This window comes from Ruditapes philippinarum, unplaced genomic scaffold (assembly GCF_026571515.1).
Source record: "Ruditapes philippinarum isolate M1 unplaced genomic scaffold, ASM2657151v2 ctg1007_1_1_1_1, whole genome shotgun sequence".
In the NCBI taxonomy this organism is placed as follows: domain Eukaryota; kingdom Metazoa; phylum Mollusca; class Bivalvia; order Venerida; family Veneridae; genus Ruditapes; species Ruditapes philippinarum.
In genome coordinates, this window is record NW_026855886.1 from 186,540 (window position 1) to 202,541 (window position 16,002).

General features: G+C 29.5%; 1 protein-coding gene across 1 annotated transcript in view; it reads left to right on the forward strand.

Moving 5' to 3' along the window:
* Positions 1-16,002, forward strand: part of LOC132744714 (corticotropin-releasing factor receptor 2-like) — a 165,278-nt gene that overhangs the window by 123,173 nt on the left and 26,103 nt on the right. Inside the window, exon 5 of the mRNA XM_060733488.1 lies at positions 1,951-3,293. Coding sequence (XP_060589471.1) covers positions 3,218-3,293 — 76 coding nt within the window. The 5' untranslated portion in view covers positions 1,951-3,217. The remainder of the gene's footprint in view (positions 1-1,950; positions 3,294-16,002) is intronic.

Below are 16,002 nucleotides of genomic sequence, written 5' to 3' on the forward strand. Positions count from 1 at the left end.
TTGTTAGAGAAAAAAAGAAATTATTTCATAAATTAGCATCAGTAGTTTTTATAGTTTGTAAACGCGTCAGGATCAGACAATGAAAAGCGACGTTACAGAACGTGCAATATTATAAAGAAAGAATAATATTAGTTGTCTAATAAAAACTGGCGATACAAGGTTTGTTTACTATAAACAAAAACACATTTTACCGAAATTATCGGGCTAACCATTTGTCTTAAGGTGTGTCTACACTAAAGCTAACTATATGCGTGCTTTGTGTGTTCAAACAACTGTTAATACTTCAGAACAACAGCTGCATAACCGTACAGAGTTATAAATAAGATAGTTAAAACGTGTGATAAAACGATTTATTTGTTTACAAATACCATGAAACAATTGATCATATACCTCGTTTTTCTTGGTAACAAATAATTGTCGCTTATAAAAGACAAGGAGTGTAAATTAGACCATAAACTATTTTTCTTTTGTTAGAACTAGAGAATAGTTAATGAACACGAAACCAATCATAAATTCATGAATAAAATATATAGTGTTAATTTTGTTTCCTGTTTTGGTTTTTTGTTTGTTTGTTGGATTGCTATTGATGTTTGGTTTTCTTTCTTTTCACGGATTAATGTATATGTTGTCTAAGATTTTGTAAATAAAATGTTTTATGTCATAATTTCTATAATGACTTTCCATGAATAACCCTGTTACAAATTTGGACTTGTCTTGTAAATCACCGAAACCATATCATTTTTAATTTCTAATCCAAATGTCCACAGCCATTCTTACACGTACTAAATATATGTTTACATATATCAGAATTTATATCATAGTGTTTAAACCTTTTCATTCAATATCGGTTAAGTCTCCATACAAATCCTCTCTAATGTGACCACAATAATGAATCAAGAGCAGCAATTTATATTTTACATTTGTGGCCTGCGTTGGGCAAAAAAGCAAATACGGATACATCTTACAGCCAAAATGGTTCTTACCTTATCACTTTTATGATATTTCTTTTTTTACATGGAATAAAATAAAAAGTCCGCCTAATCTAGTGGAGTAACCAATACATTATATGATCTTACTAGGAAAAATCAGTATTTCCTTCGTAAATGGAAACCTTATGTTTGACAACTCAGACATTTACTCTTAACATTCCGCACCTTTCAAAAAATCAGACTGTGTATTGGTTTCTTACTATAACGAGCAGGGTTTACATAAAATAATAAATAATGAAAAATTAAAAATGTTATAGACGAAAATACTACCTTGACCGAAATTTGTATTTTTTGTTGCCCAACCCAGATCACAAAGGATTACGTGTAAAGGTATCGTTCAGAGGGCATATCGTACACTCTTGCAGTGTAAAGCATATGACTTGCGTGTATTAATGATGTTGTCTTCATGCATTGTTCTTGTGCTTTGTTTAGGTTTCTACAGTTTTGCTAGTCTTTTTTTAAATACTATTTTCTTAGATTTTATTCATAAAAACTATGTCTTCCCCTTCTTTAAACCAAAGAATGATGGCTTTTAATCAACCGTCATTGATTCTTTTATTTGATTTTTAGTTCTATCCATAATCAAATCGAGTTTAACTTGACACTAAAGTAATCTGTTTTAAGATGTTAGTAAACATTTTTAAAATGCATGCCCTTATGTTTTCAATATTGTCATAAAAAAGTGTGTCATCTACATGATGACAAGACAAAACAAAAATATATCCGTAACATATGCTAAAAGACTATCAACCTTTATAACAATTCGATAATCATAAAACATACATTGTCATGAAGCGTATACATATGTTACATTTGCTTAAAATACAAATTCATTCAAGTTGCATGCCTGTTATTTACCCATTAAATTCAGTTCAAGTATATACAGATGTTTATTGGAAACATTTCTTGTTATATATAGAAAAAACAACAAAAACTTATGTTGCATTCTTTCTATTTTCAGAACAAATATCCAGATGTCATCAGAAAGGAGGCATGCGCCAAGGTGAATTCTCCATTTCATTGAAATTGGTTGTGTATGCTTAAATCTATGTTCGTCTGAGAAAGATAAAAGCTAAAAAGAGCTCTGTCACATAAGGTAGCTTACAGAGTGTTGTTAATCGCGACTGGAATGCTAAACTGAAGCGTATTGGATGAAAACTCTGAGAAATGACAAGACTTCTATCGATAAAAGAACAGTTTCAAAATATTGTTTGGGGAAAACTCGCACAATATTAATTACAGCTCGACAGTTATGTGAGTTTATGAGGGGAGAATGTATTATTTCCAAATTATGTGTTTATTGAGTGCTTATGGGTGCCAATTAAAAGGCAACTAGTGGTACATAGCTTGTTTGGAATAATTACTGGAAAAAATATTTCTGATATAATAATTGCCAAAATTGTGTTTGAAATATTAGACGAAAATGTTATGAAATTTGATTTAAAAAGGTGACTTATAGGTGAGAAAAATAAAATTAGCAAACAAAGTATAAAAAAAAACAGTGAAACTTTTGGAAAACATAGTATACTGTATAAAAACAAATATTTAATGGCATACGTATAATCCGTAAATGCAATTCATTTATCTTTGAATGAGTGAATGAAAGAAAATATATTACAAGATAAAAAATATTTATATATCTAAATGGAGTATAGTGAGATTTTATCTTATGACCCTGTCAAATCTAACAATACTGCGACCAGTAATACAAAAACGCTTTGATAAATCGTTTAATTGTGAAACAAAAGAATAGTTTTGTGTATCTTAAACACTAATAACTAATCGATTTTGGTCAGATATTGAATGTATAACAGATATGGGCTGCAAAAGGTATCAATGCTATTGGGAAAATATCGTCAGTTAAACAGTGGTGCTTTACATGTGAACATAGATCGAAGGCGGTTTACAATGACATATTATTTGCCATTGTGATATTTGAATATATTAATAGTGTCTTAAACGGCTATTTAAAAACAATGTGATTTAATATTCATCTGGACGTGTATAGTTGGAATATTTTGTAAACGAGAAAAAAAAACAAAAAAAAAACAACTGATATACTGATAGAAAAAAGTGTTAAAAATACGATAAGTGTAGAAAATAGAGAAGGATTAAGTAGAATGCGTGGAATTAACCTAATATGATGTAAACTCTGATTTCATCGGATGTTTAGTAGTTTTATATATTAGATAATCTGTGTGATAAAAGAACTTGTTGGACTTATAAACATGGATAATACAAGCCTTCCAGTTACGAACGTCACGGTGATGTGCCCTCATTTGGTTGTAAATAGTACTCCACCAGGTAAGAAAATTTATATATTTCATTATATATCATGACTGATTGTAGAATATTCATGACATTTGAACCTCTTCTAAGCTACAGATTTCCTACTCTTAATTTAGATTATAGAGTGAAATATTGATGTGTATGACTTGCAATGACCACATAAACTATGCTGATATTTGCCTTTTTCTCCTGTCCATGATTAATTTCCAAATCTTTTTAAAGTTTGCCTTAGAGAGCGTTTCATTATTTCCCTCTAAATAGTAAGTGATTAAAACTTAATAAGAATAAATGTTGTTTTTCAAATTTAAGAAAAAGACTTCTTGAATGGCAGATCAACCAACAAATTAAACAATGCATAGATATCTTTTATTTTTCTCAAAATATATTAAATAAATTCATATGTTTCTGTATGCTTTAAACTCAAAATTTACTACAGTTCTGATTTTATTTTAGAAACGGATTTTCAAACATATTCTTTGAAAATGAAATTAACTTTAACGTATTTTAATTACGGTACTCTTTTAACCAAGACAGAAACATTCCGAAACCACTTTGTTTATTTTAATTCATATTCCAATTACAAGAGGTTGTTATTTAAATGTCATATAATCTAACAAAGTTATTGCTATAATAACAAAGAAAAAACTGATATATAAATTGTGGTAATAATGCATGCAGATCAAATAAAAATTATTGAAACATAATTTTAATAAGACTCGTCTTCAGATATAATATCTTGGAGATTTAGTTAAAAAAAATATATAAACGACACACTCTTTTTAATCATCATTATCTAGAACACAGATTTATGACTTTTATATGACAGTATCATATATCTTACAATACATTCAATAACTTTGTCTTTTATACCTTAAGATACGTGAATCATAAGATTAATTTTGGTATTTATTTATTTAAATTAGTATGTCATCAATTGGTATTTAGGTAACTTATGTACATTGCACATACAAAATCCTATATAATTATAAATAACAGGGAGGCAAATTGATTTTTATTTGTTTGGGTCGTCAGACCAAACAAATAATGGTAGCGAAATTTCAGAGTATAATGTTCTTATTTGCAAATGCCGAAAGTAGTCCACTTTTTTGAAGTGGTTACTTCCCTTTTGTATGTACACTAAAGCCGAAAAATTCAGGGGAGATCACTGCGTAAAGATGGTCAAAGACAGGCGCATCAATTTTCAAGCAAAGTAATTCCCGAATGGTCGAAGGTTTCTAATATTGTTTTATTGTATTTTCTGATCGAAAATAACTAAATACAAAGCGGACATTCAATCTCTGACACAGAAGTTTACAACAAACCTAACAACAAGTAGTTCTCAAAACAGCTTAAAACTAGCGATTTAAAAGAAAGAAATATTTTATTTTGTTACAAGTATCCAACAAATTACAACGCATTTAAAGTTAAACAATAGCGTTGGCTTATAGAATTGTCAATAAATGCACAATCACAAATTACGCGGATGAATATGATTTTATCAATGAAAATACTATTTATAACCGAATACTACACAAACCGAGTAGTGGAATATATAGATTCTACATGTCGGACTGTTTTGGGCGAAGAGGATTTTCGCTAAAATATTTACTTCAATTTTAAACAACAGGATTACCCTGAACAAAATACCTCGAAATTAATAAGGATTACAAACCCGAAATGCAATGGAAGTTCTCAATTTAGAATGACTTGATATTATTCAGAATTTCTATATATAACTTCTCCGTGGTACAGTGGTAACGCGCTCGCTTAGGGAGCGAGAGGTCTCGAGTTCGAAACCCAATCGAGGACAATTTTTTTTCTGATAAATTCTTTTTTAAGTGTTTTTGTTAAGGAAGTAGCCATGATATGCAAGGATAAAGTGTGACTGTCGTAAAAAATGAACATAAATTATTTTTTGATGCAACTCTAGTTATGCAGAATTCCGTATGTATCAAACTCTGGTGCCTTGCAAAATGAATTATAATACATAAAAATAAACCTAAAAAGGAAAATGCATACAGATATACAGTACGATTTAGATTGCAAAGATCAGAAAATACCACAGAACTTGCAGCACTTTGATTTTTTATAAATATAAATGCTTATAGTAAGCTCCAGGATTATTTACATCTGTGTTAAACAACAGTTTTAAGTCGTTACAAGCCCTAATTTAGAATAATATGGTTTTCTTCAGCCCGTTCACATTATAAATTCACCGTGGCTGAAGGGTTTTCGGGCTCGCTTAGGAAGCGAGAGGTCTGGAGTTCAAATCCCAGTAAAGGTAACTCATTTTTTTTCAAATTGTTAAAGTCAAATAAACATTGGATTGAATATCAGTGTTGCAATTAGTCTTATAGCCAATTTACTACAATTAAAACGCTGGAAAGCATTGGTGGCACTATACATATAATCTCACAACCTGCACCTTTCTTACATTCTGAGACCCAAACAAATTCAGCACCTTCTGTGCTTTGATTTTTTTATTTCTCTGTCATTTTGCTGTTCAAAAGAAGATTTTCAAAATCATCCTCTTCGCTTGTGAAAATCGCTTAATTAGTTGTATTTACATGACCCGTGTCATTTGTCCGACAAACAGCTATTCACATTATGGACACATCTTTAGATCCTCTTTTAAGGCAACAATCTATCAGAGTCATCTCATTTAAACATTGTTTTTTTAAAATTAATGTGTCAGAATGTTACAACTTTCCCTTTGTGTTTCAATTGATATGCTGATATTTGCCTTGACTGCATTGAATACAGACAGACATGTGTTTAAGGTTTCATTACGCTTAACACATGCACAGTGTCAAATTAAATCTCTAAAAACAGTTTTCTGTAAAAACAAATTTTTTAAACGTTTTTAAGTATTAGGGTGCGTTAACTTTCCACTTTGCTGCTTTTAAAAAACTGAATATAAAGGATGAGGATTTTTTGGCGTTAAAACTGTAAAAACATATTTAATTTTGAAATGGCTTAGAAAAGTCACGTTGGCTTTTGATTCGTGATCACTTAAACACGTGAATACAAAAACAATACTTTGTAGGAGTTTAGTTTTAATTGCAAGGCAATCCGATAAACAACACTTTGTTTGGAAATGAAAGCGCTGAGAAAAATATATACTTTCGGAGTAACATAATAGATTACTCTTATTCTATTTTGCGTACTTTGATCAGCACTACAGGGATATATACTCATTTGATTTTAAATCTAAAAGGCTTTTCATGTTATTCAATATATTTTTAGAAAGATGTTGAATTGTATTATCAAATTACAATCATTTCAAAGCTCACCTTACGAAATAAGAATTCAGTTCACACATTAAAAACAACAATTATTTTGTTTTTGTTTAACCGATTATAATTTAGTGTTTGGGAAGGATTACTTATTCAGTTATTTCCCTTTGAAAATAAATGTTACATTTGAAATGAGGCTCATTTAAGAATTTAATGCCATATTTTATTATCATGAGTTAACGTATAAAAGAAAACAGTAAACATTCGTTTCGAATCATAGCATATAGATGGATATTTTAAAGCATATAAAAGTCGAATAAGAGGAATATGAAAGCATTTTTTCACTAGTTAATGTTTAAACTTATGCTTCTTCACATAATATTATTTACATAAAATTTGAAAAGTGCTGCAAATACACCAGCAAGATATGTCAGATATTTTCATTAAATAAATGGCTGGAATTCCTGAAAAATAACTTAAAGGGAAATTAAGAAAAAAAGTTTAAGAGCCAGTGTCATGTTCGGCAGGCGACGTATGGCGTTAATGTATTTGTGGTCAAAAGGTAATAATGTCGCTGCATAAAGAAAGTAGGTACAATGAGGTCACATTTTTTATTACTTGCCATAATTAGTTAACCGTTGACATGTTGTACTAAGAATAATTTAGTATTACCTGTGCCATTATTAGATCGTCTAATTGCTTACTTTGAACCATGCTTAAGTCATGACCCCTTTTTGTATGGCTTTTATATTTAATTTAATTGATCTAAGTTATCTGTGAATTATACCGTAAAGTAGTATTCTAAAGTCACATGTTTTTCGATAAAAATGAGAAGAAAATGTTGTTTGTTTTTAAGATGTACTAAAGAATGTAATGTTTAGAAAATATAAGATCCTTTAATGTGGCCCTAATGTTCCAAAACAGTTAACGTTACACAGATCAACTTGAGGACTTAGACAAGATCTGCAAAAGATGATAAAAATATACGCAAAATTTAATTGTATTTGTGTGTGCGGTTCTTAGCCAGCATCTAAGTTAAAGACGGTTTTCATATCCGACCATTTTGCGCAATAAAAACAATGACTATGCAAAAATCAGAGAGAGCGAACGATCTGAAATATAGGTCTGGACCTTCATCACATGGTACATAAGTTACAAGACATAAGTTCATGCATGTCAAAAACAAACTCACCTGCTCACAGTGGGGCCCTTTTAATAGAAAGTACTTAGGGGAGATCTTAAAATTGATTTACATCGTGATAATCAATGTAATTTTAGAACCAGCTTCCTGTTCTGTGCCTTTTAATGAAGCTTGATATGGCGATATTTTCTTGAAGCAAAGCAATGCTCAAAATCTGGTATTTGTACTATAACAACATAAGACAAAACTAACTGTTTTACAGCATAATATTATGTTATGTTAACCATTAATTTGTGATAAAATGATTTTAATATTACTTTTATTGACTTAATTATTTGCAAAATAATTAAATGATTGTTATTGTGTTCTTCAAATGCCTTGGTTATGTTTATATTGACAAGATGTTTAATTATGATAACAGCATACTGTTTTAAAGTGGATTTGTCTATAATTTACATATTTTCCAAAAGTATCAATAAAAATTTATAAAATATAAAAAATAGAAATTGTCATTACAGGTATACTCATATGAAATATTTCTTGGAAATAAATGTTGATCGAGTTGTACTTGATTTAGTTGAGCATTACTATGATGATTAATAACATTTTGTTCTAAAACAAGTTATTATCTGCTTTGTAAAGTAATGTTATATCGGATAATGTAACTTACACCTACTCAAAAATTCCATTATGAACCAATTCACTTTAATAGAATGACATTATATAATATATATGGTTACATATTGGTTTGCAATTAATTTCGTAATTGATATTAACTAGTATCTAATTAAGTTCGTAAATATTTTATTATTGTGGCCTATGCAATATGACAATATGGTACGAGTTTACAATAATTTAGATGTCGGACTAGTAATCTCAGAATCGCTGGTCGCGTTAGTTCAAACCCCGTCAGTGTCAAGCCATTGTTTCCTTGAACAAGAATTTTTATATCCATTGCTTAGTACTGGTTGATTCCAGGAACGGATTCGAGACTGTTTTAATAAGGCAATAGCTTCCAACACAATCGAACTAAAATAAATCCGTATAAACTAATCGAATGGAAATCAGTTACACCTCGTTTCTATTTGAAAATGATGTTTGGTTGATTTGCTGCCTAGATAAGATTTGATGCATCATATTACATTTTGTAAACGCAGCTCATTAAGTCTCAGAACTGATTTAACATTTGAAAAACACATATAAACAGCATGCGGCATAATAACAGATGAATTGGATACGGTAAAATACCTAAATCGCAGTAAAAGTTGAACAACTCGGGCTTTATTCTGATCGTTGCTCATTAAAAACAAATGAAAAGAGAACGAGAACTTGAGATTTATTGCTTGAATATTGTTTCCCGATTCTTTAGTAAAGAAGCAGATATAAGCTGTAAAATCTACATGAAAGAAAGGGCAAGAAAGGGATGAACGCCTCAATGGTACCCCCCCCCCCGAGATAAACATGTTAATATAATTATAATGATTAAGTGATCAAGAAACTGCTTATTTTGTTTATCGGTTGTCGTGAATATGATAATTGAAAATTGTTATTATAATCATTCCAGTGAATTAAAAACCATAAAACATTTGTTCAAATTACAACCGGCAATTTCATAATATATGGATCTATATCTTTAAATGGCCAGCGATAAAATACTCTAACCAAAGCTTTTCAACATTGATGCATATATTTCATAATTTACATTATATCATTTAAAAGATTTGAATGATAAACTGCTTCATAAAAACGTTACAATAAAACTGTTTTATATTCTCTAAAATTAACATAACGACGGTTGCTTCATGTTGGGAATGAAATGTCCAATGCAATAAATGAACCAATGCTCTTTTATGAATTGTAAAAGGCGTCTCAATTTACATATCTGATTCCATCGAATATTTGTCTCAGAAAATGACACCAGCCATGCTATTTTATCGAATAGCTATCGCGAGTGTTTATTTAGCCACTTATAACTTGATCAAAGCGTTTCTAAAAATAGATTCACGGTGAAATCAGATCAAAAAGATTGTGCTTTATGTATACACAAAAAATTGTAGTAGTTATTATAAATTTAATAGTGAAATTTTCTAATAGGAATCGATAACGGAAATACTTTAAAGCTATATAGAACGTTACAAAGCGGACTGGGGATAATAAGTTTTTAATTGGGTGCAATTAATACCCATGGAGCTATTAATTCACACATTTTAGTACTTTATTAATATTATATTTTGGATCTGAAAGAAGGATCACTTTCACAAATGAACGATAACAATATAAAATGGCTCACTGAAGGTTTCAATTGATTTTAGACACATTTTATTTGTCTTTTAGCTTAATAATTAAATACACGTTATATTCTTAGCAACAAAGTGATATGATACCGTCAATAAACCAAATAACGTCGGAAAAATGCACTTTGTAGTTCTACATATTTATTTCTCAATAATTTTTTTATACTCTTTTTTATTAGCAAGTTTAGAAGGGAAATAGATAATATTTTTTCTTGCTTTATTGTATAATAATGCACGGATTATTATTCAAATGTTGTTTTGTTTTTTTATCAATAATAACTAACTCTATCAGCCTTCGTGATTATATTTCTGCCCATTTGAACTCGAACCATGCATAATTCTACAACAATGCACTCAAAAACGATGCTTTGTTCCTTAAAATGTATCAAAAGGTGCATGTATCATTCGAACGTTTCTCTTGACCTATGGATTGTTGACATCTTTAAGACAAGAAAGATAAATATCACTTGGTATAATGTTTGTGTTTTCTTCAACGGATATGATAGGATTGGGACATCAAGTCATAGTTGTATATTCCTTGTACATGACACAAAACAGAAAATGTTCTTAACAAGTTTCCCATCAAGTTTTATATACCGTTCTTTTTATAATATTCCTTTCATTTTTGATAACCCATATTCGTATTCATGTCATCAAGCGTTATGAAATGTACAAAAGACGGCATTGTTTGTAGTTAGAAATAGCATGTAAAAAAGAAATATAGGCGCATTTGTATTCATCATTTTACAATTACATTAAACTTGTCTAATTGTCATATAGAATTCTGCCTAAAATTCACTCAATAACGACATCGTGCATTCTTTACATTAGTCAATCTAACTTGCTGAATTTATCATTTTACGATATAAAACCTATTCCAATCACTAGTACCTACAAAAACCGATAAAAACAATGAGTTATTGCTGATTTGTTGTCATCTACCGAATCAGCAAAAAAGACAAATGGCACCTATACATTATCATTTATATAAACAGGACATAATAAACTAATACTCTCATTATTTCGGAAACCAACAATAAACACACGCAATCAAATTATAAGTTATCTAAATTTGCCAGAAAACTATATGAATAAATGATCAGAAATGATCTAAAATAATCCATTTGTAATAGGTTTGTATTTAACCATGATGCCCAAAAGTCGTTATAATAAATACATATAAATTGTGCATATCAAATAGTGTTCTAAATGGGAGCGGCGGCCTAGCGATTATGGAGTTTGCCTCACAACCATTGAATCATGGGTTTAAGCCCTAATCGAGCCACGACCATGTTTCTTCATATGACACCAGCACTGGTTTGTTCCAGGAAACCGACTTAAGTGATTAATATAAATTGCAAGAACTTGTTTCGTAATCGAGCTTAAATAAAAAAACGCAAAAGGACCGTCTTTTTCTGATTTTATCTCTAATAACTACAACGAACTATTAATTGCCTAGGTAGAATGATTTACCTTTCAGAAATTGTTAATAAAATAATACTTCTTGATTTAGTAATATCTTACATGCTGAGCCTTTTAATATGCCTGAATCAGACGGATTATGCTTTGCTAAGTTACTAGAATTATGTCAAATCAGTTGTGCGTGTAGTTTAACCAGCATTTCAGACCAGCATTTCACTTGTGGAAGATTACTGTTATATATTGATAATATGGCTCCCTAGAAAATAAATATAATGGAATGTTTTAAATTCAAAGCTGGGCTAACCCATTACACACGTAATGCAGGTTAAGGTAAAAATGCCCCCTTTGTTGAAGGAGTTGTGTGTACTATAAACAAATGGTCAAGATTTTTCTTCAGATCCCACTGGACTTCGCATTGTATAAGTATCTTGGTTTTGTAGAATAATACTGGTCACAAGGTTTACATATCTTGAAACATGGAAATCCATATTTATTTTATTAACATTGCCTATTAATAGTAAATAATATTCAGAAGGTATTCCCGTTTATATTACCATATTGATCAGAACTTGAGTGTATATACAACGTGAGGTTATATGACAATGTACTTGGATCAAAGGACCAGATATGCCGTGATGAAAAGACGGAATAAATGTCATTAAAACGATGGTAGTTTTTATTTAAATTATTTACATTTCACATTAAAATATTATTGGACACACCGAATAGTAAAGAAATGAAATAAATAAAATAAAGATAAAAAAAATAAAGTAAAACAACAAAGAAATCAACACTAAAGTTTTTAAAAAAAGCTAAAAATATAAACTCGTTACACTTGTTAAATGGCTGATATAAATTAAGTATAATATATCAAAATATTATATATATATGAGAAAGAAATTTATTTAATAAAAAACATTCAAAATTTGAATTAAATAAAAACATTTCCTCAATGTTTTTTTTCTTTCTTTTTCATTTATCTTATTTTGTATATTGATGATTTCTTTTTAAACGATATAAATTTTTATTCTGTTTTGTTCATTTAACAAAATCAATGCACTTTATGAGAAAGTACAAATGGCAAACTCTTAAGCAGTGCAGGCTGAAAACGTGGAAAACGCATTTTTATTATCAGAAAGTTGTTCAATTTCAATAATTCAGTAAACATCTCAATGTAAGATTCACATTATCTCTACTATTTAAACCATCAAAAGCACTTTAACAGACAGGTGTTGAACTTAAAACATGCTAGGAAAAAGCTGAATGAAAATTTACCTCAAGGTAGAAATTTGAAGGTTACATATTTTAAGTTTCTGTGATAATTTGAATTTTTTAAACCCATTTTAAGCTCATTTCCAGTGTACGCAATAATAGAGAAACTAAGTTCCCATCGTGGAATATTGATATTTTTCTTATTTTCTGTCTAAAAATGTTATAAAAATAGAATTAAAGTACATGTATAACACATGAGGAGACATTATAATGTTTTATCCATGTTATACAGTAATATTTTTAGCATACGTATTGAAAAAGTTGTATGCTAATGTGTTTGTCATTTCTGAAAACAAATTCGTTTTATGCTTTTTCGGATATTTCTGTATTTTTAATATCAGGTTTTGTCTTAAATTAGATATAATCATATACCATAATGCATGAAACACGATATTTTCTTCTGGGAAATACTTAAGTTTATATCAAGAAGTTGTAAATAGGCACTAAAATGCCTTTGATACCATATGCATCTCAATATATGCTCTCACGAAAATATAAATTATAGACATTTTATCACTTAAAGGTCATATGATTCGATTCAAGAAATAAATCAGAAATGGTAACATTACCAAAGATGATGACTGTCTGAGAGCATCAGATTATGGTTGGGACTAAAATATATAAATTGATGAAATTTATATTGAAAATATAAATGTGTCAATAAGACACGATTGCCTCAATTATCTACTCATAAGATACGGAAGAACCTCTCCTCAAAGTTCCACTGTTTTGTCAGTCTACGGGTTAAATGCATTCCGTCATGACAGCAGGACGAACGGACGGGCAACAACAAATTAGCCTTTCTTATTAGTTAGGGCATAAAATGAAACTAAATATGCCAAAAATGATTTTTAGAAAATAATAAAATGAAATGTAAGTATGTCTTGATTATGTTTCCTCTGCTTGCTTTGACAACGTTTGTAAAAATTTGTAATGTGCAGTCCCTTTACGCCACAAATTTATCAACACATGTAAACGGAACAAAGTTATCATTTCTTTTTTATTGTTTTGTTTGGTTTTTTTGTTTATTATAATTATTGTAATTATTATTAAATTTTACGATTCTATCAAACTATTTTATATTGCATTTAGACAGAAAACCCTAATTCGTCACACATACTTAAATACTTATATTCATGTATTCTAAAATGTCTGAAAACAACATTTTCTATTATATTAGTAGGCGTGTAAAATTACACTTTATTTACTTTGCTTAAAACATATGCAATAAGAGAATATAAAAGAAGTTATTTTTTCAACCTTTAAAAGTAAATATATATGGTATTTAATTCCTATATTATTTCTTGTTGCTCCCTTAGGACCATCCTACGTAAACCAATTGTTATTATTAAAAATACATCAAATAAATAACGCATTTCTATGGCAGCAGTATCAATATTTAAATCATTTGACCGTGTTGTTTGCTGTAAGGAATGATTTAAATCAAATGCAAAAATTAATCAAAATAAAATAAAGGATGGGTATGTTGTCTTGGGAATAAATCAAATTTAAAAATTCATTTCAGTCAACAAATCGCATTGAATATCAATAAAAAGAATACATTTTTCTTTAACGCTAAAATGAGAAAAAAATTATACATGTATGGAAATAATGTTTAACAGTTTCAAAGTCATTAGAAATATGATTATCTTTCCTGTACAAGAATAAATAATTTCTAATCTGTTTTGAATATAATTTTTAAAAAAGCATTTACGTCACACAAGTCTATTTTTATCAATGCTATCGATAACTTGTACTCTGTATTATTTAAGGTGACTTTTCTTGCATATTTCTCTTTGATACAATGACAGTTTATGCGGTTGTTTGTTTTAGAACAAAATGATTCATTAATTACCATTACAAATAATATCGACGTTTTAACGTTGATTTAAGGACAAGATAAAAGTAGTACAGTTTTGGATTTAGCTTTCAAAATATACCAAATAATTTTCAAGTCACTTTTGTTATCAATATTTAGTTATCAAACAAATCAATTATCATGCAAGTCCAGAAGATGGTCAATACAAACAATTATATAACTACATGATAATGCTGACATTCCCGATCTATTGACATTAGTAAGATATGTTTAAGGGTATTATGGAAAATTTATTTGCCCCAGATTTCGCACACATAAAGCTGATATACAAGTACTAATCAAAATAGGTTGCGCTGTTTGTATGACAAATGTCCATTACTTATCCCTAATTACAAAATGTTTGCTAATTGAGAACTTGTTTCGTATGATTCTAGAATCTGATAGAGTCCGTTTGTCTTTTATTCAATCGTTAAAACTAAATGCTATTTTCATGCATCATTACCCTCTGTAGGAATAAGTTGCGAGAATCTCGTTAATTTCAATCAGACGGTATTTTGTACCAGGAAAAATGGAGTTCTAATCAGGCCAATTCTTAGAAATGAAATGTTAATTTGTTTTGAACGAAAAGCACTTGCTGATATTGTCTCAATCGTTTGAAGTGTCTTCTTGTTTCGTTATTATAATTATACGATAAATTCTTTTGCTTTACAAGAAATGTCAATTATACATACACATCCCTCAATGATACTTTGAGTTTTTAAGCTTTAATTCTGACTAATGTAATACTAATTCAGTAGATTGACAAAGTTCCTTTTTAATTCTATAGCATGAGAAGTGTTTATGTATCAGTAAACCGCCTCTAAAAATGATATTGACCAACAACATTCACCCCGCACTCTTGCATTTGACCCTGCAGTCGGTACATTTCGTAAATCTACTTGTAAATCGATATGAATATCCAATTGTTAAAATGATATTAAGTTAAAAATCCCTGTTAGCGCAGTTGGTAAAGTGTTTTCACTTGTAGATTGTACACGTAAACTGGTAGGTTCGATTCCCATTTCAACGATTTTTTTAAAAATTTATTATAATGTTAAAACTGCCATTCTCTTAAAACTGTTTCGAACCTTTTTGTTGTGTGTACTATCAGTGTTTTTTAAATAACTGCCTTTATAGCGTGTATGCGCTAAAGCGTATACGATTGCATATAATGTCACAAAGAGAATCGTTGAAAGATAGTGTAATGAAATTAAAATATAATTGTGTATGAAAACACAACTTAATTAAAACGTCTTCTTATTACAGGTTTGAAAAAACAATTTCAAATAAATTCTTGCAAGTAAATTAAAATAAATTTCACAACATGGTGTTGTTAAGGAATCGCACCAGAGACCTTCAGATCGGTAGTCCGACATCTATACAAGTACACTACATCTCACTGATCATTGATGTTTAACTTAGCAAATATAATCGATAGATTAGAGTCAGTGTGTTTTTAGCTCGACTATTCGAAGAATATGAGAGCTATTGTAGTCGCCCC